At 38.1% G+C, this 27121-nt stretch overlaps 3 protein-coding genes and 1 long non-coding RNA gene across 7 annotated transcripts; 2 read left to right on the top strand and 2 right to left on the bottom strand.

Moving 5' to 3' along the window:
- Positions 1-1383: 1383 nt before the first annotated feature.
- LOC112193900 lies at positions 1384-9587 on the top strand. 3 transcript variants are annotated; one of them, XM_024334161.2, is made up of 8 exons: positions 1384-1835; positions 2519-2884; positions 2967-3226; positions 5221-5362; positions 5626-5997; positions 6105-6236; positions 6684-6812; positions 6913-9587. In XM_024334161.2, exons 1-8 carry the CDS (start codon positions 1710-1712, stop codon positions 9160-9162), a joined length of 3777 nt encoding a protein of 1258 aa, XP_024189929.1. In that variant the 5' UTR covers positions 1384-1709; the 3' UTR covers positions 9163-9587. The 3 variants fall into 3 exon arrangements, with proteins under 3 accessions (XP_024189929.1, XP_040373122.1, XP_040373121.1); XM_040517187.1 differs by lacking the exon at positions 1384-1835 and adding an exon at positions 1862-2321; XM_040517188.1 differs by lacking the exons at positions 2519-2884; positions 2967-3226.
- Positions 9588-10878: 1291 nt separating this feature from the next.
- LOC112193901 lies at positions 10879-12855 on the bottom strand. Its single transcript, XM_024334162.2, has 3 exons — positions 12721-12855; positions 11545-12341; positions 10879-11254 (listed from the first exon to the last, which is right to left on the bottom strand). Exons 2-3 carry the CDS (start codon positions 12164-12166, stop codon positions 11052-11054), a joined length of 825 nt encoding a protein of 274 aa, XP_024189930.1. The 5' UTR covers positions 12167-12341; positions 12721-12855; the 3' UTR covers positions 10879-11051.
- Positions 12856-15917: 3062 nt separating this feature from the next.
- LOC112193580 (metal tolerance protein 4) lies at positions 15918-19232 on the bottom strand. The gene is made up of 9 exons (XM_040515824.1): positions 19167-19232; positions 18844-18879; positions 18214-18454; positions 17665-17837; positions 17260-17458; positions 16931-17109; positions 16643-16793; positions 16369-16502; positions 15918-16113 (listed from the first exon to the last, which is right to left on the bottom strand). The coding sequence occupies exons 3-9, from the start codon at positions 18410-18412 to the stop codon at positions 15934-15936; spliced, it is 1215 nt and encodes a 404-aa protein (XP_040371758.1). The 5' UTR covers positions 18413-18454; positions 18844-18879; positions 19167-19232; the 3' UTR covers positions 15918-15933.
- Positions 19233-22146: 2914 nt separating this feature from the next.
- On the top strand, positions 22147-25136 carry LOC112195437. 2 transcript variants are annotated; one of them, XR_002934515.2, is made up of 2 exons: positions 22147-22760; positions 24598-25136. It is a non-coding gene; the product is annotated as an uncharacterized LOC112195437 (long non-coding RNA). The 2 variants fall into 2 exon arrangements; XR_002934513.2 differs by having other exon boundaries at positions 22147-22764.
- The last annotated feature ends 1985 nt before the right edge of the window (positions 25137-27121 follow it).

Here is a 27121-nt window from a genome sequence, read left to right as displayed (position 1 = left end):
ATTGGGGGGCAATAAAAAGTTTATTGGGAGGCAATAAAAAATTTATTGGGGTTAATAAACAGTTTATTGAGGTGCAATAAAACAGGACACTGGTCGCTGGATTTCAGCTGCCGGTGACCGGTCACCGGATTCCAGCGGTCGGTCATCGAATTTTAGCGGTCGGTCACTGGATTCCGGAGTCCGGTGAAGTCTCTCTCTCTCTAAGTGACAAAGGGAGAGAGGGCAAAATTATCCCAAAAAAAAAAAAATAATAATTTAAAAAATAACTTAATTGGGAATTAGGGCAAAAAATATGTAATTTGTTGGGCAAGTGGGCAATCTTATAAGATGTTTGGGTAAATGAGGTTAGTGTAACTCAAATTTGGGTAAATGGACATTTTCCCTTTATTTTTCCTTACATTAGGAATCTCTTTCCGTGTGTTGCACTTACCAAGTAAGGAAAAACATTTTTCGGTTTCAAGCCTCCAATCCATGAAACAAAAGAGGACTAAAAGTTAGTGGTGGTTTTTTTATTTTATTTATTTTTATCAACATGACTAGATCACATAGTTTCTCAAAAGCTTCCTAGGCCCAGAGACTAATTCATGTCGGGGGATCATGTTATAACTCTTCCTCCTCTCTGGCCACCAAGAATAGATTGAAATGTAACTCTAATCAGTATCAGCGAGATTCAAATCCGGGTGTGGAGGTTCCACACCTAGAGGCTCTTACCACCTGTGGTGGTTAGTCTGGTGGTTAGTCCTAGGTTTAAATTTTGCCCTTTATGAAAAGAAAGTAAAGAATTGCAATTCCGATCCTAAAAGCGTCTGATCATGTATCAATTATGTAAACACTTATCATTTAATAAGCATTTATGAAGCAATTATAATGTTATAAATTGTTCAATTAGCGTTTATGAGACGATTACTAAGTTAAAATTTTGATGTATAGTCACAACTTACAATATGATGAAATGAAAAAGAAAAAAAACTAATTAACTTGATGTTGACACACTAGGTACAATATCTTGGTGAGAATCAAAACTCTTAAAGCTAATCCCAACTCTAACCTATTTACCATCCCTAGTCTCCGTTGTTTTTAACCCTTTTACCACGTGCATTTCTGACTAACCACAAATTACATCAAAATGACAATTAATGACATCATTCTCTTTTCTCACAATCTTGAATTCATCAAAAGGGTCAAAACTATCAACTACACAATTTCATTCCTATATTTCAGACAAGAAATAAAGAAGTAAAATATATATATAATATTTAAGAAAAACATGATTAACAATGTTGAACCGTAACGTTAAGGTGATATGGTTTTTAACCGCGTTTCTCCCTTACAATGAGTCCATTCTCTCTCTCTACAAATACATACAAAGCAGCGCTGCAGCACCAAATCTCATCGTCCCCCCCCCCCCAAACCAAAACCCCCCTCACGTCCCTCCTTTTCCTCTATCTGAATCTCTCTTCCTCACTAATACCTCCCATTCCAATCCAATTCAATCCAACCCACCATTCCAATCCGATTCACCTCCAGCGCTGTTCGTTTCGATCCACGATTGTCCGACTCGTCGATCTATCGTTCCCAAATTGATCCTCCATTGATTCAATTCCGTTCTCCAGTCCCGGTTTTGATCGAATGCTTGGTTTTTGATCGGATTGGATCCGTGAACCCGAAATGGTGCGTGGATGAGAATTCTATGAGAGCTTGAACCCAAAATGCCTGGCTTAGCTCACAGGGACGACCAATTCAGTGATGGGGCTTCCCCCATTTACACACTCTCCTCCCCCAATGGGTTTTGGTCCAAGCATCGCGACGATGTCAGCTACAATCAGCTCCAGAAGGTACTCGAATTCATTGAATATATGCTTGCCCAATGGGTTTGAGATTGGTATGGATCACTTTTGTGCGCTGTGTTTCGTTTTGATGAGTTTTGTGGGTGATTAGAGTTTGAATTGGATCTTATAATTTGATGGAGGTGTTGTTGAGTTTCTCTCTGTGTGTTGGAAGGGTTAGTTTTCGATTGGAATATCAGTGTTTTGTTTAATTCTGGATCCGCCGAACATGTGTATGTGTGGTTATTGAGTAATGTCAAGTGTATCAAGAGTTTGTGAATCAGGATTCTGTGCCCGAATAGCTCAGGTCATGACGGATAAACACATAAAACAAATGAAAGAAACGCTGCACTTTTCGTTATTCCTGGGGTGCTAATTAAAGCGGAGCATCTGGTTATACCAAGTGTAATGCACCCTCGCTTAGTTTAGTGTATCGTTTACATAGTCACATGCTAAAGGAACCAAAACAGACGCTTGCTAAAGGAACTTTGATAGGTAGAAAAAATGTGCTTGTTAAATCTTGATATTATTTCCCTAGTTTTGCTGATTCAAAACTCTGGTTCCTTCAATTGGCTTGAAGGAGAAAGTGCCTTGGTAGTAATCTGAGATAAATTATAATTTTTTTCTTTCATTTTTGACTCATTGAATGACGGCACTAGTCCCTGACAAAGTGATTTTTACTATGGACATAGTTTTGGAGTGAGCTGTCACCACAAGCTCGGCAGAAACTTCTCAGGATTGACAAGCACACCCTTTTTGAACAAGCTCGTAAGAACATGTACTGCTCTAGATGCAATGGGTTACTGCTTGAAGGCTTTTTGCAGATTGTCATGTATGGAAAGTCTTTGAAGCAGGAGGGTGCAGGTGGGCAACTTTCCTGCAACAGATCAAAGGTCTCAAAAAGTCAAAAGGACGGTACAAGCATTACTAATGGGTGCCATGATGAAATCCCTGATCCATCTGTCCATCCTTGGGGTGGTCTAACCATTACACGTGAGGGGTCTTTAACACTCATGGATTGCTACTTGTATTGTAAGTCCCTCAAGGGGCTTCAAAATGTAAGTTCTCTTAATTTTTTTATTCATGAGATCAAAGTATTATCCATTTTCATCCAAGTAGCTGATGTGCTGTTTGAATCAGGTGTTTGACAGTGCACGTGCAAGGGAGCGAGAACGTGAATTACTTTATCCTGATGCCTGTGGTGGGGGAGGTCGAGGTTGGATAAGCCAAGGAATGGCGAGTTATGGCAGAGGACATGGAACACGGGAAACATGTGCGTTGCACACTGCCAGGCTTTCTTGTGATACATTAGTGGATTTCTGGTCCGCACTTGGAGAAGAAACTCGGCAGTCTCTTCTTAGGATGAAGGAAGAGGATTTCATTGAGAGGCTCATGTACAGGTGTTTGGCTACTTCTTTTATCTTCTCTGCATGAAAGTTCAATATAAAACAGTGTGAGCATTATATATTTAGTAATGGGTATTGGAGCAAGTTTCTGTTATTGGAACTGCATAGTTAGTGCCGACTGATATTGAGTACGTTCAGACTGCTAAAACAGACTGGGAAGAGGAATGTCTTTTACCTATAACATATGTCCAATATTAGCTAGTGCACTGTTGACATATGGCTCACGCAGATATTTGCTTTCCCGTTCAAGGAACTAGGTACCAGTTAGAGTTTCTGTCTCCTAAAGATTGCAGGGCTACATAGGAGACCCATTCTCGAATTTGGGTCAGCAAAGCAGTTTTGAAGGGTTTCTGGGCATCAAAGAAAAAGATAGGGCTGACACATACTCGTTTCTTAGATTACTCTGTACTTGGGTTCAATCTCCAATTAAGTTAATGATAGGTGTTTCAAATTCCGAAGCAGATATATGCAGTTGAGTTAAAAGAAAGTAATCTTTTTAGGGGCAAGCATGCTCTTATATAAAGATTACTTTTGCTCTATATATGTATCTTCCTGATCTCAGTGTTTGGTCCAAGGGATTGAGAGATGGACTTGTCATAGTGGACCACTTGATGATGGAGCCTGTATAGCATCTGTAGTATCTATGAAATGCTTGGACCACAACTTTGGATAATTTAAATACTAGAAAGGAGGTATGGAGGACTTTTGAGTAGCCTCCCAACACATTTCATTTCTCTTATGAAATTACCAAAATAGGCGGTTAGGAGGATTGAGAACTGAAGGAGGGAAGTGATGAGGGAAGGTTTAGCTATTGGTAACTTATAAAAAGAAAGCAAGTGTTGTTTGGTAAGTGGTTGTTGTGGTGCGTGATAAACAATATCCCTTGATGTCTATTGCATTCTAAAAGGTAGGATTCTCCAATCTTGGAAGGAGGATTAAAAAGTGAATGAGGAGAGAAAGGATTATTAATAATTAGCCCCTTTTTCTCATGATGTTAGAGATCTGATTTCTGGTCATAATGACATAGTTGGGAAGACTCGAAGAGCTACTAGATTTTAATCTTTTTATTTTCTGTGTTTCTCTGTAAAATTAGTACTTGTGATATGCTTAACAAGAGAATCCATCTGTTTTGTTCTCATTGGTGATCATTGAGTAAACCAATCAGGCGAGCATATCCTTTAAACTTGCTCATTAGTCAATAGAGATCTGAAGCTTGGATTGGGTCTTTCCACGAAAGATAGAGGTATTTTTGGGATGCTTTTTTGTACTGGCCTCTGTCTAGGTTGTCTAGATAGAAAGGAATAGAAGGTAGGAAGAAAGAGTTGGATTTTATTTGGGACTAAATGAGATTGATTACCTCCTTGTGGGCACCTTAGCTATGTTCCCTTTACTGTGGCCGGCTTGTTTCATTTTGTTTGGTTGCTTGCTTGTCTATGTTGATGGACCTTTAGACTTGAGGCCTCCTTGTGGGCACCTTAGCTATGTTCCCTTTACTGTGGCCGGCTTGTTTCATTTCATTTGGTTGCTTGCTTGTCTATGTTGATGGACCTTTAGTCTTGTGGATGTTCTCTTTTCTAGTTGAAAGAAAACAATTTGAAATCACATGTTGTAATTTATGGCATGACACTTGATGGCCTAAAATTTTTGAAACGGATGCCCTATTCCCAATGACTGGCATAATGTTGTTTTATTCTCACAACTCTATGCTCTAGTTGTTCTTTCCTGGATTTATTTCATTGTGTGCAAAAAATTAAACAACCAGTGTGTTGTCACTCACAAATGTTCACATTTTGTATCTTGCCTGAAGTTGTAGATTTTTTTGGTCCCAATTAGAACTGATCAACGAGGAGTTATGTTGTAGATCAGTTAGTTCCTTAAGTTGTGATATCTCCAAAGTCCTCATCAATTCCTCTTAATGCATGTTGACTATTCTAATAAGACCATCTGAGATTCTTTGAGTTTGTCTATTAATCATATTTTTGTTACAGGTTTGATAGCAAGAGATTTTGCAGAGATTGCAGAAGAAATGTTATCCGTGAGTTCAAGGAGCTAAAGGAGCTGAAGCGCTTGCGGAAGGAACCTCGCTGCACTAATTGGTTTTGTGTTGCTGATACTACCTTCCAATATGAGGTGTGGCATCATATATTTTGTTAATGCTCGAGTTTTCTCTGTTTTCTGTTGTGGCTGTTGTTTTCTCCAAGTCAGTCATCCAAGAGAAACTTGATCAGATAATTAATCTTGATAGCTGGACCATATATTTCTGCAGCCTCATCTAATTATTATTTCAATATTTTATATGAAGTGTAGTTAATGTGACCCTTTTTTGTTTTTTGTTTTTGTTTTTTGAGAAATATAGATAGATAAAGTGTTTGGTCTCATGTATTTTATTGCAGGTATCTGATGGCATGGTACAAGCTGATTGGCGCCATACTTTTGCAGACACTGTTGGGACGTATCATCACTTTGAGTGGGCAGTTGGAACAGGCGAGGGAAAATCAGACATTTTGGAATTTGAAAATGTTGGCATGAACGGGAGTGTTAAGGTCAATGGCCTTGATCTTGGTGGTTTAAGTGCCTGCTTTATCACCCTGAGGGCTTGGAAACTAGATGGTCGTTGCACTGAGCTTTCTGTAAAAGCCCATGCTTTGAAGGGTCAACAATGTGTTCACTGCAGGCTTATAGTGGGGGATGGCTATGTAACAATTACAAGAGGAGAAAGTATCAGAAGGTTTTTTGAGCATGCTGAAGAAGCAGAGGAAGAAGAGGTAGTTTAGATTCCGAAAGCTTCTTATCTACCTTCTCTCCGGCAAACCAGACTTCTGTCTAGTGAGGATTAAACTGATCGATCATTTTATCTGATGGATTCTTTCAGGATGATGATTCCATGGACAAGGATGGAAATGATTTGGATGGAGAATGCTCCCGTCCACAAAAACATGCGAAGAGTCCTGAACTTGCTCGAGAATTTCTTCTAGATGCTGCAACTGTTATTTTCAAGGAACAGGCACGTTCAGTTTGCTGATCTTGTTTTCATAAACTAGTTAAATTTTTGGGTGATCATACGTTAACCTTTTGCTTCTATTAGCTGTTTTTTAAGTTGCATTTCCTTGGAGGAACTAGGTTCGACTTTCAGGTTTCAATCTTACAAAAAAAAAAAAATGAAAAAATAAAAAATAAAAAAGGAAGGAGGAAATATGAAAGTTGAATGGCTACAAAAATGTTTATAATTTGTCCTTGTACCAGAGATTCTGAAGTTTGATTTCTGGGCACCAATAAAGATGTCTTCGCACCATACTGTTATATTTCTAAAAGAAGAAAAAAGATGTGTTGGCAACATCGTGAAACTATTCATTATTTGCTTGTATGATACTGGCATATGTCTCAGTATGCACATTGTATGTGATTAAAAGAATACATATTCCATGTTTGATTGTGAATGCTGTCTTTTCAGGTGGAGAAAGCATTTAGAGAAGGAACAGCACGCCAAAATGCACATAGCATCTTTGTTTGTCTTGCACTAAAGCTTCTGGAAGAACGAGTCCATGTTGCTTGCAAAGATATAATTACTCTAGAAAAGCAGGTCTTATATTTTGTTATATTTACAGATAAGATATTAGGGAGGAAAACTAGGAGAGCCCATTTTCAGGAGAAATACTGACATCTGTAATTTTTCCCTACAGATGAAACTTCTAGAAGAGGAGGAAAAAGAAAAGCGTGAAGAAGAAGAACGCAAGGAGAGGAGAAGGACAAAAGAAAGAGAGAAAAAACTGCGAAGAAAGGAGAGAATGAAAGGGAAAGAAAAGGACAAAGATCAGAAAGGTTCCGAAGAATATGAAATGCCTGTTTACCCTGTTTCCTCAAAGGAAGAATCATCTCTGATTGTTGATGAGGACCCCAATAGTACCATTAGCTGCATGGATTCAGTTAGTGAAGCTGGTGAGAGTGTTCTATCTAGGCCTGGTTCTCCTGAAATTCCAGATGTACAATTCCAAAATGGTTTCATTATTTCAAAATTCGACGACCCCTGCTTTGAAAGTCCTGATGGGGAAATTACCAATGGGAAAGGTGGTACAGATTCTTTTACAGTTGAGCAATCAAAGTTTTCCCGACGGAGATTAAAATTTAGGAGAGAAGTTCAACAGGATACATCATTGAAGTGGTCTGACAGACGCCGGTATGCTGCTGTTTCTGATGCTGCTCCTGTGGTTAATAGATCTGAGTCGAGATGTAGTGGTGATAGTTTTGAGACTCCAGCAAGGGGCATTAATGGATCAAACAGGCAATTAAGAGTAAATGGCCCAAAGTTGAATGGTCGACATTGTGGTCCTAAGTTTACCGACAAGTTTCCCTGTTCTAGCAACAGGCTGAGTGACAGATATGACTTCAATTCTTGCAGCTGCAACAAGAGCACCGAATATAGGGCGAAGGTTGAGCCACATGTTTTTCCTGCCAGAGTGTGCTGGGAGACCAAAACTGCAAGCAAGTCAGAATCTGCATTAGATATGTCCAAGCAATTCTATCGTGGTAATAGGTATAACCAAATGGACATGCGTGATAGTTGTGCAAGGCCCAAAAGCAAAGTCAATTCTGGGGACAATCCTTCTAGAGATTTGCTTCATCCCAAGAAAATTTGGGAGCCCATGGAGGCACAGAAAAAGTATCCTCGGAGTAACTCAGATTCTGATGTTACCTTAAGTTCATCTGCTTTCAAGGCCGAAGAACCTACAAGTAAAATCGTCAAGTCATCTGGTGACTTATGTAGGGGTGAAGTTGGCGCAGATACAGGTGAAATTTATGAGGATAATAATTCAAAGGAATCTAGCATGTGCAGTGTCGAAATGGATGTCAGTTGCCAGAATGGACTTTGTACAAGAGCACCGGATTCTTGCAACTCGATGCAAGGTTCTTATGAGGAGAATGGAATATCTGATCCCATTGTGAACAGCACTTCTAATTCTGATAATTGCTCATCATGCCTAAGTGAGGGGGACAGCAACACGACCTCATCTAATCATGGAAATCAGGAATCTTCATCCACCTCAGATTCAGAAGATGCGAGCCAGCAATCAGGAGGAAAAGAAACTTCTGTATGCATTCCAAATGGTTTTACAGAGTGCAATGAAGTTGGTATTGAGAATAATCCGAATGTGAAGAGAAGGGAGCTTACAGAAAGCAGGGAATTGACAGGTCTTCCACCGAATGGGGGGACTAATCCATTGACAAATGTTCAGAGTTTTGATAATGGAATATCTGCTGCTAGCTTGGGTTCCCAGCAGCAAAGCATGCTTCCTACGATGCAAAACCAAAATGTACACTTTCCTGTGTTTCAAGCTCCTTCGACCATGGGTTACTATCACCAAAGTCCAGTTTCATGGCCGCCTGCTCCAACCAATGGATTATTGCCGTTTACTCATCCCAACCACTATTTATATGCTAGCCCCCTTGGGTATGGTATTAATGGAAACTCAGGTTTCTGCATGCAGTATAGTCCTATGCAGCAGCTACCTACTCCCTTGTTTACGCCTACCGCGGTTCCAATGTATCAACCACTCATCAATACGGAGGAGCAGTCCCAAATTTCCAAGTCAGGTGTGCAAGAATCTCCTAATGAAGCTAATACAGAGAGTTTGGATGGAACTGGACATCATTCTATGCAAGCAGCGTCAAGTGGAGAAGGAGCACATGATGATAATTCTGGCAAATTACATATGGACAACGGTGGCTTTTCTTTATTCCATTTTGGTGGTCCCGTTGCTCTTTCAAGTGGATGTAATTCAAATTCTATGCCTTCGCAAGAAGAGATTGTTCGGGATTTTCCTATAAAATGTTCAGATCATATTGAGAATGATCATGCATGCAATAAGGAGGCTACTATGGAAGAATACAACCTGTTTGCAGCAAGCAATGGCATGAGGTTTACATTCTTCTAATGTAGTACTAAGAAGGTATGAGGTGGCTGTTCAGGAATTCAGTCCCTGTCTTCTTATCTGGTAATGAAGGTTTGAGGTGCTTGGTTTTTGGTACACAATAATCTTCCTCTGAAAAGTTCCAATTTTAGCTTATAGTTTCTTTACAGTTATTCAATTTGTCCCATTTGTTTTTCCTATAGTAAGAGAGCAAAAAGGTTGAAGAGTGTTACAATGTTTGAAGGTTCTGTAGAGGTCAGGTTTTTATTATTAATGAAGATGAATTTATTGGTATGAAAATTTCTTGATATTTTGCAGCCATACAATCATAGCTTTTGAATTCTGTTTTGGGATTTTGTGCCTCCTAAAAACAGTCAGTTAATTAGTGGAATTCTGTTGCTGATGAGTGATGACAATTATTGGACTTATGATGAGGAAGTGATTTATTATTTTCCTTGGTGCAAACTTTTTGAGAATCAATTTCATTTTGGTATTCTACTATGCAATTTGTTATTATTATGCATACTGTAATTCTTTCTCCTGTTGCATAAAATCTTCGAATTAGTTTACAGCAAGTCTCTTATCACCCCCAGGGCCCTGGACAATCTGGTTTACATTTCATTGACATCCATTTCTTTTGAAATTGAAACGGAAGTGCAGGCATGGTTATATGCATCTGGTGGTTTTGGAACTTGGAGATGGATGTTTCAGATTTCGGTGTACCTGTCATTAATCAAGATGGACATAGTGTTCAACCTTAAATATCAAGATGAGACTATTCGTCTCCTCTTGGCTCCTAAGATCCCTTATAACCAAATCGATTAGTCTACATTGAATTTCACTTGTTTTCTAAGAGCATCCGATAACATTTATTCCAAAATGAGTTCATTTTTGACTTTCAATTGTTTTTATGAAAAGCATATGAAGATCTCAAATTTCTTTTTCACGGCCTTTGTGACAATTTGACATTTTGCAAATGATTCACCTGACACGTTAAGAGATATAGAGCATCAAAGTGCACTTGTACCAGTATGAATGAATGACTGGATAATATCAAGTACACTTTTTGGTTATTAAAAAAAGAGTTGACTACATATATCAAGGGCTAAGATCACCTAATAGGTGTTATGAGTTGCTTGCACTGCTGGGTGCAGAGAAGAGATTCCGTAGTTTCAAACCATTTAACATATCATTGTGTTATGTTCTTTTACTTTTTTAATGTATCAATATATTAAATTTTGGTAGTAAAAATATGACTCTTTATGGTGATAGTAAACTACATACAACAGTGCAACTCCATACGTTAATTTGTGCAGTGACAAACTATCGCAATAGTACATACTGTACATTGATGCATTGCAGATTCCAATAGTACATTGATAAACTTTCAATTTTATCTTTTTAACTCTCAAGTTCGTTGTCTTTTTGTTGTCGGCCAGAGATGATCTTAACGTGCTGGCTAGTTGTATGCAGAAAGGGCCAATGTTTTCATGTTATAGTTGCAATGGCCTGCAAAATAGTTGAAGTGGGACTTCAGTTTTTGATGAAATGGTAGGTGGTCTCACACTTAATCCAATCCTCCAGACCAGAAGATAGACATGTGAAATCTACTTTCAACTTGGCAACAATTAAATTCCAATCTGGTTGATCAGAAATCTTTTTGGACCTCCAACCCAGTACTCATCCCACTCCCAACTCACTTGAGCCAAAATCAAAATGGCAAAATAACAAGAGGGGAACTTATTCAAAAACCCGAAACTGGGATGCAGGCTGTAGTGCTGAAAAGAATTAAATCATCAAAACTTTGCATAGTCAATAAATGGACTAAAAGCCGGTTGAAACATATAAATTTGAATCCATAGAGTTGAATCCACTGTTCCTTGCTAATGAAATTGTGATGTTTACATCCATCATCAACTTGCCCCCACAAACTTCAATACAGCAAGATAAAGGCCCTGCTCATCGACATAGTCAGTTAATTCAAAAAAATGTTCTGCTGCAACTTCCTTTAGAGTTCTCTTCTCAGGCAAGTCAGAAGTTATAACATCTGGATATTGTTGCCGTTGTTTCTCTAAAACATCTCTTCCTTGGGGATGGCTGATAACCAGTCTTGCACCTAAACAAGAAACAGAAAAACTCAGAACTATGAGCTGTCAAAGAATGCAGCAGCCAATGCTAGAATTCCGTCTCCAAACTTTTCTTTTCTTCACTTTTGTATTTCTAATATGAAACTCACAATGTTTGGTTTTAGATAGGAAAGTACACATATTAAGAGAATATAGGACCCTCACTAAGTCATCTAACAAAAGATAGTACTCCAAGGCAATAAATAACACTTCATTAAGAATCAGTAAAATAGCACATGACATCTATGCAAAGAAATATTGATCCAATTATGAAAATTACCTGGAGAAAAACAGTTTGCAACTGCCCCAAACACCTGTCCAAGGTTAAAGGGCACGGCTGGAAGGAAATAGAGAAACACAACATCTAAAGGAGCCCACTTATCAGGTACATATATCAATTCTCCTTGCCAACACTTAACCTTGTCATATTTTTCTTTAATGCCGGCCAACACAAAAAGTGAATCATGGACAACAAGCAACAGACTGCATGGTGATGATTCCACCAATTGATCCACAAATGCTTCAGAACCAACTGAAACCATAACCCTAGATGTTTCTTGAATCTCTCCTGCGGATATAATGCGATCAACCTTTAGCCTATCTTCTTCAGAACTGAAATTATCTGAATCAAGAAATGACCAATCTTTCTCAGCAAAATCTTCAAAGTTGATTACAGACACCACTCCTTCAGTAACTACTCCTTCATCTGATGGAACTGTAGCACCAACAGGTGATAAGCGAGCACGCAAAGAATGATGTGAAAGAAAGGGAAATGAAAGAGAAAGAGGAGAGACGTAGGTGTTCCGATGACAGACACGGTTGGTTAGAATGCATTGGGGTTGTTTTTGACGACAAGGTAAGAGAAACTGGCAGCTAGGTAAAGGAAAGAAAACAGAATTCATTGCAAAGAACTACTGAAATCCCTTTTCGGATTTTTATGGTATGAAATGAGCAAGTTCGGCAGCTTAATTCTTGATAACGAAAAAAGAATTGGAAATATTTCTAGCAATATTTCCAAAGCAATTTCACTCAACTTGCTATCACAACCTCCTGCACATATCTTTCATATTAGAGCCCCTGTATACAAGGAAAGCAAAAGAAAAATGCATTGTCAATACTTCAAGTGATAGCCAAAGATTCAATTATTCAAGTTCAAAACTACCCATCAACTTAGTTTCAAACAGTCTCAAACTAAAGACCCATGTGCTGAGTATCATCTCAATGAATTGGAATCCTATTGCAGCAATTACCAGGTTTTCATTTGATTAAAGTTTCAAAATTTAAGTAAAAAGGAGAACATAGGACCCAAAGCTAACATCTTTCTCCAACTTTTCCCTCCATTCTCCAACAATTAATATAAACAATGAATGAGCAAGAGCAAGAGTTTCAAAACATGTAAAGGAACAGAAGGGAGTAGAAAATTGAAAGTTGGAATCTTTAAGCTGAAGAAACCTACTTGAAGCTCGACGCCGCGAAAGCCCTGACTTTATGAGTTCGATTCCTGTCGGCTGTCGCTGTAATTCCCAATTCCAAACTTTGGGGTTGCTCCTCTCTGCTTTTACTACCAGAAACCGGCTACTGTAAACTTGGGAAATTGAGTAGAAATGAGATAATGGTTTAAACATATATTATATTTCTCCGACTTCCTACGTGAAAGTCCAATCATATGCGGATAAAATATTCAAGGCAAATTACTTCAGTAAATTCACATGTTTTTGGGTAACTAAACACCGTAAAATTTTGTTCAAAATTATTTAGTTTAATGACATAAATTTACTCATAATTTTTTTTGGGGTCAAAGTAAGCTATATTAGATGATTAAAATGGTGATACACAAGGCCTCAGCAATAAAAGACACATAGGCTCAACATGTTAATATTGGGCTTGGCCGAATTACAAGACAGAAACTTACAAATAATAAATGAAAATCCCAAAAATCCTAGCAGCCTTCATATCAACTTCACCGGCCCAAAAAACTTATTCTGGAGTAGAGGTGGCAAACGGGCCACTAAGCACGAGCACGGCACGGGCCCGGCACGCTTAAAAGCGGCTCGGCACTGCCCAAGCCAGTTAGTGGCCCGGCACGACCCGAGCACGTTAGAATAACGGGTCGGGCTAGGCCGTGCTCGGGTAGTGCCGGGCCTAAAAATATTGGCCCACTGGCCCGGCCCGGTCCAAGCCCGTAATAGGCCCGGCACGGCCTGAGCACGACATATTGTGGGCCGGCCCGTTACAAACACAAAATTTCATTTAAAAAAAAAAAATTTAAAAAACTACAATGATGAGATTTGAATATGAGACATTTTTATTTAAAATCTCATGACAATTCCACCAATGCTTTTTTTTATATTGTCAAAATAATGAAACAAAACATTATATCCTTGTTTTGACATAAGTATTTTGTCTAAATATTAAATATATGTTTATTAATAAAGACTAATCTCATAATAATACAACTATAGATTGAAGGAAATAATCATAGATACTAAATCTTCATTATATTAATAAAGATTAATCTCACAATAATATACTAAAAACAATATATTTTGAGTTTTTTTTTTCTTTCTTTCTTATAGTGGAATATAAAAAATTATTAGAAATCTAATCTTAAAAAGCTAAGATTAAGAAAAACGTTGTATAACTTAATTTATTTTAATTTTCTAAATAGTTAAATAAAATTAATTTTTATTTGTTCAAATTAAGATTTTAAAATCGTGCTTTATAATAGGTAGGCACGAGCATGGCCCGTTATTGACCCGGCACGAGCATGACCTGCCACAATATGGGCTCGGGCCATGGGCCGGGCCGGGCTTAATGTTTAAGTAAATGGGCCGGCACGAGCCCAGCATTATAATAAATGGGCCGGCCCAAGCCCGGCATGAAGCATGACTAGGCCCGTTTGCCACCTCTATTCTGGAGTATTCATGTCGTCGCTTGACGTGAATTTGCCACCGAAGCACCAAATCGTACCACCTTCTCCAAAGGAGAAGGTCTTTGGTAGGGCTGCCACGTGGTGGGGCAGTGCGGCCCTCAAATCACTGCCTAGCAGGAGGGGTATTTTAGATATTTTACCTTGTAAATTGAGGACAGTTTTGGAACAAGATTTTTTTTTTTTTTGAGTTTTGATTGGTGGGCCGCACTGCCCTACCACGTGGCAGTCTCTATCCAAGAATTTCTCTCTCCAAAGACGCTCAAAAGTAACCGAGTAACCGAAGAGGGAGTGATTACCGAGGTAATTTGGACACCTTCTATAAATTTAACAAAAATCTGCAAAGCTGTAAGCAGGGGCGGAACTAGTAAAGGGTTTGCAGGGGTTCAGACCCCCCCCCAATCAATTGAACATAACAACTAATTAATACATTAATTATGTATAATTATATATAAGTTTATATGTTTTTGCAAATCGGACCCCCCCCCCTATTTGTACTGATACTATTTATCTCTCATTATTATTATTTTGGTCAAAAAGAGAGATGAGAGCATTTACCTCTCATTAATTATTTACTAAAATTCATAAGAATTCATTTATTAGGATTCAATCAAATATAAGGAATTCTTTTCTTTTAATTTTCTATTGTTCAACACTTAAACTTATTGCGGTTTACGGTTAATTTTTTAGTTTTGAAGTTTCATTAGATCATAGTAAGGATTGAACAATAACGTTTGTAAAGAGATTGCTTGCTATAGTTGAAGTCTAAAGAAAAATGTTGTGAAGTTTTTTTGTTTCATTTTTAGTTATATGTTTAACTATGTCCCGACCCCCCCAAGTTACAAATCCTGGTTCCGCCCCTGGCTGTAAGCTAAAGAGGTCAAACAGAGAGAAATAAAACAGTAGAGAAGGAAATTCTGTGCCAAGTGGTAGATGATATGTTGATATGCGATATGATTTGGATTAATTGTGGTGAAGAAATGAAGAGGTGGAGAGATGATGAGGGTGGTGAGAACTAGAGCTCTTCCAGTTATGGGAAAGCTCCTGATGGCAGCTAGGGGAGGGTAGATGGAGAAATCGGGAGACGTAGAAGGAAAAGAGAGAGGAAGAAACTGAAAGAGGGAATGGGTAGATCTGGTCTGGATAAAGGCTGGGTGGACATGGTGGATGTGGAGGTAAAAGTGGTGGTGGTGGTGGTGGAGAGGATTGTGGTGGTGAGACTCAAAATGATGTCTTGGTTTGAGAACATTTTTAGAGAGAAGGAGGATCAACTCTCTCTAGAAGCCTTCATGTGACTCTAAAACTTTCATTTTATGAGTAATGCTAGGCCACCTGCATATCACCTTATGTAGCAACTGAGGTAACACAATGCCTAACCTATTATAAAAGAAAGGTTTTGAGCTCAATCTCCATAATCCTTTACCATAGTACCATGTTCACCCATCGGGATGAGATCAAGCCCACTGAACTAGTCACTAGTCAGATTTGGAGTTTTATCGTAACTTCATAAAAAGCCACAAAACTTCCTCCATTTGCATCCTGGCTTGTCTAGAGCTAAGCAAATCCAACGGTTACTGGCTTGTTCACACATGATTTTGTTTTAAACTACAGAACCTTCTTGGTGCAACTTTGCACTTCAATTAAAACTAAGGTTCTCAATTCCTGATACTTCCTCATGGTACAAATCAAGTTAACAGAAAAACAATTAGTATTATTTCATGGCAAACTCTGAATCAACTATCAAGGATGGCTGTTGGGGAGCCTACTTAGAACAGAGTGCTCTGGCTTGTGATCACATTCATAATCCAGATGAACAAATGCCCGCTCGACTTCAGGGAGCTCTTCGATCTTTATTTGCAATGATTCTCCAATTGCATGTGCTTCTTTCAATGGCAAATCTTCGGGCAGTTCAATGTCAACCTGCTTTTGTAAATGATAGTTCTGTTAGCAGTTATGCAGGGACATAACGCAGTCCAGAAATGATTGAATTATTCCTATCTTGGTATCTTTTAAGTTTTAACTGTGACATGTGTTCGTGTAACACAAACCAAACTGGTAAAACACTAAAATCAAGTTGGTCTGAGAGTTTTTCTTTAAGCCTAGTCCAAACGAAAACGGAAGGATATATCTGATATTGAAGTAGTGGACTTTTAACTAAATACTTGAGTATTCTACCTCAACAAAATAGAGAACCCCAAAGGTGTAGGCCCTGACTGTGTCGACACGTCTGATTAAACTGTGGTGCCTTAGGATGAGATATGTGAGTTTCTGCAAGACTTCAGGAGGAGCTGATTGTCCAACCAAAGAGACTATAGTGGGAAAAATAATCAATAGTACGAGTACATTAGTGTTCCAACTGCAAAATCGTTGCAGCCTATGCTGCCAAATAGGAGAGGGAGGGAGGGAGAGAGAGAGAGAGAGAGAGAGAGAGAGAGAGAGAGAGAGAGACCTGCATTTTCTAGGACAGTTCCGGACCAATTAGAAATTGTATACAATGCGAGGACGATAGCACCAACTGGATCTATCCACCAATAGAATTCATCTCCAAGAACAGCAGCAACCAAGCCAACCACATTTGTGACCACATCAAAGTAATGATCCTGGTAATCATCATCAGCAAGAGTAGTGAATTAAGTTAGCATGTGTTACAAATTTCATATGGCATATGAAGCATAAAAGATGATAGATGGCATATGAAGTTAGCATGTGCTATAAATTGCATGTAGCAATGATAAACCTTGGCATAGGCACGGACGATTGTGTTTCCCGAGCTTCTACAGTACCACCAAAGAACAAGTTTGACGCCAGTAGCTATCAGCATGATTGCATACAACCAGATCAACTTTTCTGAAGTCATCTTTTCGGAGGGTGTGTCTTCGATAAGTTGTTTTAAGGCCTGGACAAGAACTTGAAAGCCTGCAATGGCATGAATTAGATTTACAGAAAGTATTTTGATCCTATATATGATCGAAAACATTTCCATTATCTATTTCTGTTACAAGTACATAAGCGGTCTACTTCCTAAAATTAATATAGATAAAGGTATTCGATCACACACTTACATACCAAGAGTAGCCATGACAGCTGCAAATATGACAATGCCTACTGGTTGCACTCTCAACTTTCCAATAGGATACTCGTAGATATTTATGTTTTTCATAGACAAGTGTGTGAACCAAAGTATACCACCAGCCATAATATCTAGCAAAGAATCTAGAGTTGAAGCTGCAATAGCTAAGGATCCACTCTTCACTGTAGCATATATCTGCATTATCACTACAAACAATTACAAGGGCTTCACGCTGCAGTCACACACTGCAAAGAAAGGTTTACAGTGACTAATATATGATTCTGATGAAATTGATAAAACATGGACGTATTTTGTGTGACAGTTTCCATCACCAGATATGGTGTGATCACAGAAAACTGAGAAAAGTAAACTTAATATACTTGATCATGAAAGTATGTAACCTTTAAAGCAAGCAGAAGGGTGTTTGCCAAATTAGAAATTTTCATTGCTCTCTCATGTTGGGCTTGTTCTGTTCGATCTTGCTCAGCATCAATCACATTGGGTGACTCTAGAGAGTCAACTTCCTCAAAAGACCTTAAGGTGGCAAATTGTTTCTCATAGTATTCCTTCTCCCCTGATACAAAAAGGAACTAAGAAAAATATAGAAATTGTGTGTGTGTGTATATATCTAATAAACCTAATAACCAATGAAGAACAAAATTTCCAGATCGATCTCTATACTTTTGAACCAATCAGTACTAATACTTACCATGTTTAGTGAAAATATGCCTTGCCCAATTGAAGGTTACTTCATCTATATCATCTTAATAAAAAAAAAATAATCTATTTTATCATCATATATACAATTCCTGAAACTGAGCAGACTAAATAACAGTATAATTTGAAAAGGTTCTGATAAAAATATTGACAAACGAAGAGACAGGCCAACCACCAAGATTAATAAAATGAACGGATGAAATCAAGAAAGAAATAGTTAGTTTCTGAGTTACCTTCTATCAAGCCAGTAGTTTTAGAGAGGTTTAGATGAAAAGGGGCCTCAGGATCAAAGCCAGACCGGACTTTGTCAGGTAAGTTGGAGAAGAAATCACATCTGAGAGCAGTAACTGAGTTCCGGTCTCGCAGTAACTCATTTTGGTTGGGCTTTTCACCTTCACTTTGCAACAGTTTTGTTTTCAAACCTCCCTCCATTTACTCAAAAGTCAAGAACTACCAATATTTGATCCTACAAGCCTAGAACCACAAGAAACCAATAAATAGAAATTTGAAGAAGAATATGAGCCAAACAACAACTGAGCTTTTTCCCGCTATATGAATCTCAAACACAATATCAATTTTGAACTTTTGAGAATATATAGCAACACATGGCATGAACTCAATTCATGAGAAACACTAGTTGAGTGAAGGTGAAAAGGCCCACCAAAAAGAGTGTAGTAAAAATTGTAGCACTTTTGCCATTGAAGCAACTCTGAGAAACTTAGCCCCATCGGGCAACTATAGAGTTGGCTCTCCTAGTCGTACTTCACCATTGGAGATGCTACACTTTAAAAAATACTTGTTTTCCAAATATAGAATAGTGTTATAATAATCGAGTGGAAAGTTTAAGGTGTAACCGAACTCACCGGCCACAGATTAAGGTCGATCGACACCGCCACAAACTAGAAGTCATGATTCGACCCATGGGTTTAGGTGCTGAAACTAAGAAGGCATTACCAGAAACATATAGTGTCTAAATTATAAGCGCTGTGGTTTGACAATTTCAGCGAAACTTTTTCTCATGCATAAAGAAGATGAGAGAGACATAGTACGTAGATCTTGAAGAGCAGCACGCAAACTAGGTTGGTGAACAAGGAATTACGTAAGCTAATAAAAAGCTCCTTTAGGATCCATGTAAGTTAAGTAAAATGATCCATGTAAGTTAAGTAAAATGAAGTAACTAACATACGTTCGGATCGTTCCTCTGACCTTGCTTCTTATCTATGCTATCGATCGCCTTTCGGATGCTTTCCACTTCTATTAGCTAGCCACTTAGTTCAGGTATAGATCTTCCTACAATTAATTACAAGATGGCCATATATATAATAATACGCTAGCTACAAAGAACAAGTTGGTTACTGTAGAGTCTGGATAGATATGAAGATCTGGAGAAAGGGACGGTGGCCAAGTTCCGATAGCCCATGGGATTGGTCTTTATCGAACTATGTGCTAGCTGGTGACTGCAAGAAGCATGGGCATGCATTACACTCGTGGCAATTGCTTGATAAAATACAGGGATCGCTTTTCTGTCCTACGATATTCACGCATAGGCTATGTTTTGTCGTTTGGTGGTGGTCTAATATAGTAAAAGTCACGCTATTCATTTTATAATCTACATTCTATATTTTATTTTGAGAAAAATTCAGTTATCGTCATGCTGACAAGACCAATTTGATATCCGAACTCTTAAAAGTATCAATGTGATACCCAAACACGTATTTTGACATCAACGTGATACTTCCGTCAAAAATCTCTAACGGCTCCGTTTATTTGCTGATGTGGAAAGCACATGGGTCCCAAAAAAGGTTAAATGACCAATTTACCATTTTCTTTTGTTAATTTTTTTTCTTTTCAATATTGCTTTTATTATTACCGCCGGAGTCGATCCAGTTTTCTATTTTCCAGACTTTCAATCTTTCTCCCCATCCCAAGCGAAAGTAGACTGTGATCATATAAAATCATCATACATTCATGTCCATAACATTTGCTCGGCTTCATTCATATAGGTACCATGCTCCTCCTCTTCTTGTCCACGAATCCTACCAACTCTAGCTCTGCAGTGGAACATCTCACGAGTCATTGTCTCCATCCATGACCCAAAAATCAACAGAACCAGAGGCAGCAAGACTTCCATAATGCCATAGACACAAACACCTTTCACTGCAAAAAACCGCAACACTGAAATTCACACTGTCATCTCCTTCAACCTTAGGAAACAGAAGCCGCAGTCTCCGAAACTCCTCCATCTCCACATCAAAGACAACAATAGGATCCTCCTCGTCATCAAACTCGAGATTGTAGTCCTCAATTAACCAATGCAGCTTCTCGTTTACAATAACACCTTGATACCTCAATCACCCAATCCGGACATCAACGCACTCCAATTCGGCGAGCACCAATCTCAGATTGCAAAAAAAAAGAAAAAGGAAACAATAACAACAATGACAACACCAACTCCTCAAATCCCCCAGCGTAGCATCAGTGCAGAACAACACCTCTTGCCCACCGTTCGTTAGCATCATTGTCGACGGGGATGCTCGGACTTTATCCAGATTCACTTCTTTCCGGCGACCCAGCATTCTGTTTCTCCCCTTGCTTAATTACCTTTCACATTAAACAATATATAATTGTGGCTATCTCGGCAAATCTATGCTCGAACTTTAACCCACCACGGCCACCGCCGCTTGACCGCCAGGTGTTCTGCCCAACCGGTATCTGCAGACCGTCGCCAGACCACCATCGCCGAGCCATGGGTGAGGGTTACATCTACCAAACAGCACCCTCCCCAGATCGAATTCAAGAAACCCCAGATCAGTTTCGATGGAGATTGAAAGGAGGAGTGAGCAGGTTAGGGTTTGGTTCATATAGGCCGATTCAAAGTGGGATTGAACGAATTTGGAGGATCATCTCATCAGGGGATGAGGTCTGACATTGAATTGACTATCTCTCTCTCTCTCTCAGGTGATTTGGGGAAAATGAGAGTCGAGAGAGTGTGTAGTTGCACCGATCCAATTTTTTTTTTTTTTTAATTAGTTCTAGTGAAAGACCATTCTGCCTTTGATAAAAATATCACAGGGGACCCACGTGCTTACCACGTCAGCAAACAAACGGAGTCGTTAGAGATTTTTGACGGAAGTATCATGTTGATGTCAAAATATGTGTTTCGGTATCACATTGATACTTTTGAGAGTTCGGGTATCAAATTGGCCTTGGCAGCATAGTTTGGGGAAGGTTACTAAATTTTTTTCTTTTATTTTTCAGTAACTTAAATTTTATCTTTAGACTTTAGTAACTCAATTTTGTCTTTTTATAAGAATTTCAATCTAAAAATAAAAGAAGGAATGTGAATTTCACTCCTCTAATTATAAGATGGTAATAATGGTTGTAGAAGGAAAAATAAAATAAAATAAAAAAATTCGAAAGCTTACATGTGTAATTTTCAAAATAGGCTTGTTTCTAGAAGAATTTTCAAAATAATGTCACTTCTCAGATATCTGATCAAATTCTGATTTGCAAAATAATATAGAGTAAAAGTTAGAAATGGTCCCTGTGATTTAGAGTGATATACACCTTGTGGTTTCAAAATGTTTACTTTTACCCTCATGATTTGCGAAATTGATCAAAGTTGGTCCAAAAGCTAATTTTGACAAAAACTTTGCCATGTGTAAGTCATTTATAAGGATAAGTTTGTCATCTCAATAAAAAAATAAAACGAAAACGAAATAAATTAAAAATTTTATAGGCAATGAAATTAAAAATAAATAAAAATCAGAATTCCATAAACTCCTATTTTTTAATTTAATTTTTCAAATACTATTTAGTTTAATTTCTTTTACTATTTTATATTGAATTGACAAATTTATCCTTGCCCATGAGGGGTTTTCGTCAAAAATAGCATTTGGACCAATATTAATTAGTTTCGCAAACTACAGGAGTAAAATTAAATATTTTTAAACCACAAGGTTAGAAAAGACATCATTCCAAACCACAAGAACTATTTATAATTTTTACCCTTTACCAAATGATAAAGAATTACAACTTATGTCTTCGGCCTAATTTGGATCCATACCAAGGTTCATATCAAAAGACTTTTTTTCCCCCTAAGCAGAAAATGAACACAATTACAACTAAAACCTTTAACAACACCAACACCAACACCAAACTGATCTAAATTGAAAGCGGAGAGAGCATGAAGGGGTAGCATACTCCTCCAAATGCTGGGATTCTGGTTCGCATGGCTAAGGGTGCGTTTGGGGGGGGCTTTTTTGCTCCCCTGCTTATAAGCACCACACATGTGTGCGTTTGGTAAATCTACTTTGGCCCAGCTTTTGGCAGAAGCCACGGCTTCTTTGGGTCGAAAAGCTGAAGCCAGCAACCCCATGCTTTTAGAAGCAGGCACTGGCTTTTCCACTGTAGCGGGAGTTACTATAGTTTAATGAACATTTCGAAATACCGGGTTGTGTCCTCTCTTCCCTTCAGCAATTACACCACACTGCCATCAAACCTTCTCTTCCATGTTGAAAACTGAAACCTCCAGCGCCGCGCAGTGAACACTGCTCTTGCATCTCGCTGATTGCCTCCTCTCATTCGTGTTCGAAGCCTCAATCCAATCCCCAGATCTTCGTACCAGGCTCTGAAAATCGAAAGCTCTGCAGGCATTAATAACCCCTCCCGGTTCCATTTCAGTTCCTATTTCATCTTTCATTTCTCAATCTATGATTCCCTATCTGGGTTCTTCTTTGATCTGCTCCTTCTTGATCTGCTCTTTCTCTCCATCATTCTGGTTTGTGAGTTTTGTGGCAAGTTAATTTTATCGTTTCATATGTTTGGATTTAGTTTATTTTTTGTGGGAAACTCCAATCTAGGAGCTCTTGTGTTTGTTCATGATAGTTAATTTTTAATTGCCTTGCTTGGTTTTCTGATTGGGAATGGGATGGCTTGAAAAGCATATGTAATTTGATGGGTTTTGTCTTTGTTGGTTGAGTATTTGTGTGGATTGCAGGTTGCAAATTGTCTGGGATTTGCTGACAATTAAAAATCTGGGTTATGGTCGATTTTAATTTATTATTTCTTTCAAAATCTGGGTTTTTCTTCTTCTTCTTCTTCTTCGAACTTATCTGCTCAATGGCACCACTAAGTTATCGTGTTTGTCTGCTCAATGTTGTGTTCGATCTTCTCCGTTCAGGGAGGAAAATATAATCAAGCCAATGCTTGTTGGGTCATATATAGAAGAACTAGATTGGATATATTTGATTGGCTTTGTCGAGTGCGTCAGGAATGCACGGTTCTGATACCATGGTATAGACTCTTTCTAACACTGATATGAACAAAAGCATTTAACACAAGCCCATTTCCTAGTTTTATCAATTCTGCCATCATTGGAGAACTCAGTTCTTTTTTATTGTTTTTGTTTTGAACAATTGAGTAGTGTATGTTTGGCAGAGAACTAGAAGGTATAGACACTAGAAGAAGGAGAATTGAACATGGGGAGGTAGGAAAAGAGGATTGATCTGGTAGGAGTTGGGTTGGAAGTACAGAGTTCCGAGGGGAGAAAGACAGGAAAATATGGTTATATTTCAGATTAGTTATTGGCAAGGTCTAAACTTGACCTATGCAGATTTTTTCATCTACTTGTCTCCAGATGTATATTATTCACAGATAGAGAATAATCGATGCTGAGATGAAAGAGGATTCAGAGTGTTCAAATGATTGTGGAAGCTAGTGGTGTTAGCACTGCACTCTACCTTTTTATTTGCAGTTCAGAGGTGTGTGATTGCACGCTTGCACTGTGCATACATGGACTTAACTAGACATGTCAAACTATGAAGATATATAAATTACATAAGAAAAGATTGGTGGATACACCACGTACCAATCATTGAATCTAATGGTGGGAGGTATAGCCACTAGAAGTATCTGATATGCGCACACACAAATAGCTAGAGAAATGTTTAATTTGTTGAGTAGAAATTAGATTCCAGATGAAGGGGTTGTTATTCCTGTTAGAGACTCGATCAAGTTTTATCCATAATGCTCTCTACTAATATCTTGTGTAGTAGTGAAATTGTTTTAAGAGCTTTGTGCAAATCTGAAAGCGTGTTTTTTATTTTTTTTAATAGTCATTGCATATTTGTAGAATTGTTTGTACTTCCATTACTGAGAATTATTTGTACTTCTAGTTTTCTGATCCTATTTTCAAATGGTTTTAGATAGATTACAAGTTGCAAGCACATTTGGACAGTTGATGTTTGCAATTAATTTTAATCATAGCTTTTGGTTATGTGGTGATGTGGTGATGTGTTGGTTTGCAGTTTCATGATATTTTCATTGCTTGTGTATTGAAATTCATTTGCAACTTTGTTTATGTTGGATTCTCTAGTGGTGAGAATGATTGATCTAGCTGAGCCATTAGTGAAATTCTGAAACATTCATGCATAACTCGGGCACTCATTAATTTTAATCATAACTTCTGGGAAAGTGGTGATGTGTTCGTTTGCAGCTTCTGCTAGAGTTTTGTGTCTCTATATATTTAATTATAGTTTTTTTTTTTTTTTTTTTTGTAAATCTTTAATGTTATGAATGAAGTTTTGTCAAATTTTTAATATGTATTTATTTGACAGGAAAATATTATGTGGTAGATTCGGGATACCCTCAAATGAGTGGGTTTTTGGGACCTTACAAAGGTCCAAGACAGCATTTTCAAGAATATCGTAGGCAAGAACCAAGAAATGAAAAAGAGATATTTAACCAAGCACACTCTTCTCTTAGAAGCGTTATGGAACGCACATTTGGAGTTTGGAAAAAAAAGTGGAAGATTTTAAAGGACATGCAAAGTTTTTTATTTGAGAAATAAGTGAAGATTGTCATTGCCACAAGGACACTTCATAATTATATACGGAGACATGCACATCGTGATAGGCATTTTGTTCACGGTGAAGAAAGAGAAGGTGATGGGTCAAGTCATGGGATAGAGATGGATGATGATGTAGAAGAAGAATATCATGGTCATGGTGCACAAGAAATGACAATAATAAGAAATAGCAGTATTGATGAGTGCGTGTAATAACTTGAACATTTGAATGTGTTATGAAATTTTTTGTGGTTACTTGATGCGAACCAGAAACTAATTGTTATTAATGTTACTAATATATTTGTATAAGTTATTTTTAAAATTGTTCAATATTAATCATATGCTCACCATAATTTATAAAAATTGAAAGTTGAAACAATGAATAAGGACATAATAAAGACTAAAAATAATAACAAAAGCATTTGATCAACATTGTATTACCAAATAATCAAAGTAAAATAATATCTCATGTCTAATTTGGTCATTCCACAAACAAAAAGCACAAGCCAGTTTGAGTTTACCAAACACTTTACCACTGCTTTTTGCCATTGACAGCACTTAAAAAAAGTCAGTTTACCAAACACTCAGCTGCTTTGCTTTTCAGCTACTTTTTCTCATAAATAAGCAGAAACCAGCTTTTCTGAAAAGCACAGCCATACTAAACACACCCTAAGGGAGGTCACATCATCAGCCAAAAAATTTGCTTCACTGTGAAGATGCTTGAAAGAGATACTCTCGAAGTTTCTTGCAATAGCTTGAATGTCTTTGACCAAAGCACGGATGTGCCAAGGGAGATCACAAGACTTGTTGATGGAGTCAATAATAAGTTTGGAGTCTCCCTCAACAAGAGATTTAAACAGTTATTTTCCAAAGCTTAAATTAAATCGTCTCTCACAGCACTACACTCTGCAATAACAACATTAGAGTGACCAATCTTCCGGGAACAAGCAATTTTAGGGGAGCCATTAAGATCTCTGATGATAAAGCTAGCAACAGAGGCTCTTTCTTATTGATTACTGAACCATCAAAATTCAATTTTGGGAAGTGCTCTGGGGCAGCTGGGGACAAGCAGATTAGAGAATGACAATTGAATGATTCTTTCGAGCTCTGTAGTTGCTACCACAAGCAGCAGCAGAGTGGACAACAAAAGCTGGAGAAGGAGGAATATGATTGAAGATGAGATTATTCCTCGCTTCCAAGATCTTCCAACAAAGCAGCAAACAATTTTCAGTCTCAAGCTTAAGAAAGCCTTTTTTAAACCGATAAAGAAGCTAGTCATCTAAGGCAAATGGAAATTTGCAGTATTCACACCAGCCAAATTCCAAAAGTTTGAGGCAAAGGAGTAGGAAAGAAAAAAAATGGTTTAAGTCTTCTACCCTAGAGCCACAGAGAGCGCAAGAAGTATCAAAATTATTAGTATAACGAGCAATTGTTGTCCTAGTTTTCAAATTCCCCCTAGTGAGAAGCCAATCAAAGACCTTAGTTTTTTTTTTTTTTTGGGGGGGGGGGGGGGGGGGGGGGGGGGGGTGGGGGTGGATATTAAGCCGCCAAATTGCATTCATGATGTTGACACTCAAGAAAGAGGAAGAAGGATCACATTATAACCAAGTTGCTGATTTAAGCTTTCCATTAGCAGCGAGGTGGTAGAGAGAATGTGAATACTTATAATACAGTTACCAGAATTACGGTCCAAAAATTCAGAGAAGTTATTGATATTCCAATAGTCATTGGCTAAGTAGTCATAAAAATTATCATCAAAATTGAATAAATGTCCAGAACTTAAAGTTGTATTCTCATCAAGATTGATTGTATTTCTTTGGCTCATATCAAAAGTTGTACTCTCGAGAAGCTTAAAAATTTTGGCTGAGCTACCAATAATCTTGTAAGCATTACATAAAGTGCAAGGCCGAGTCAGGCTGTCGTGGCTTGGCCTACATCAGGAGAACCAGCATAGAGAGCAAAGACAACGACAATCCAAAGTCATAAAAAATCCAAACCTAGTACGATCTAACAATCTAATGTTGGGGCCAAGCCCCAAATGGTTGTAGCAGCCCAAAACATTAGTTAGCAAAACCCGATAGCGTGTCAACCCAAGAACCTCCGAGCGGACCAAATACTAGAGACACCTATAAGACCTTCGTGTTTCCACACAGCCCTTCAAACCCGGAGTAGAAATTAAACGAAGAAAATTGCAGGCAAGACGTCGCTGGTTACTTGGGGAAAGAGAAGGGCTAGAGAGCACTCTAGGATTCTAGATTAGAATGTGTACGAAAGTTGATTTTGTAAGGGGAAAA

The sequence above is a fragment of the Rosa chinensis genome, chromosome 3 (genome assembly GCF_002994745.2).
Source record: "Rosa chinensis cultivar Old Blush chromosome 3, RchiOBHm-V2, whole genome shotgun sequence".
NCBI classification, from domain to species: domain Eukaryota; kingdom Viridiplantae; phylum Streptophyta; class Magnoliopsida; order Rosales; family Rosaceae; genus Rosa; species Rosa chinensis.
The sequence above is the reverse complement of the archived record's forward strand: the minus strand, read 5'-3'. Positions and strand labels throughout refer to the sequence as shown.

What these genes read in the sequence shown, in the direction of transcription:
- LOC112193900 (XM_024334161.2), top strand. Translation starts at nt 1,710, where the DNA reads ATGCCTGGCTTAGCTCACAGGGACGACCAATTCAGTGATGGGGCTTCC. An exon ending in GCTACAATCAGCTCCAGAAG is followed by an intron (nt 1,836 to 2,518) that starts GTACTCGAATTC and finishes CTATGGACATAG; the next exon opens with TTTTGGAGTGAGCTGTCACC. An exon ending in CTGTTATTTTCAAGGAACAG is followed by an intron (nt 6,237 to 6,683) that starts GCACGTTCAGTT and finishes CTGTCTTTTCAG; the next exon opens with GTGGAGAAAGCATTTAGAGA.
- LOC112193580 (XM_040515824.1), bottom strand. Translation starts at nt 18,412, where the DNA reads ATGGAGGGAGGTTTGAAAACAAAACTGTTGCAAAGTGAAGGTGAAAAG. An exon ending in AACTACTGGCTTGATAGAAG is followed by an intron (nt 17,838 to 18,213) that starts GTAACTCAGAAA and finishes TTTTTGTATCAG; the next exon opens with GGGAGAAGGAATACTATGAG. An exon ending in AACTGTCCTAGAAAATGCAG is followed by an intron (nt 16,503 to 16,642) that starts GTCTCTCTCTCT and finishes TTCCCACTATAG; the next exon opens with TCTCTTTGGTTGGACAATCA.
- LOC112193901 (XM_024334162.2), bottom strand. Translation starts at nt 12,166, where the DNA reads ATGAATTCTGTTTTCTTTCCTTTACCTAGCTGCCAGTTTCTCTTACCT. An exon ending in TGCAAACTGTTTTTCTCCAG is followed by an intron (nt 11,255 to 11,544) that starts GTAATTTTCATA and finishes TTTCTTGTTTAG; the next exon opens with GTGCAAGACTGGTTATCAGC.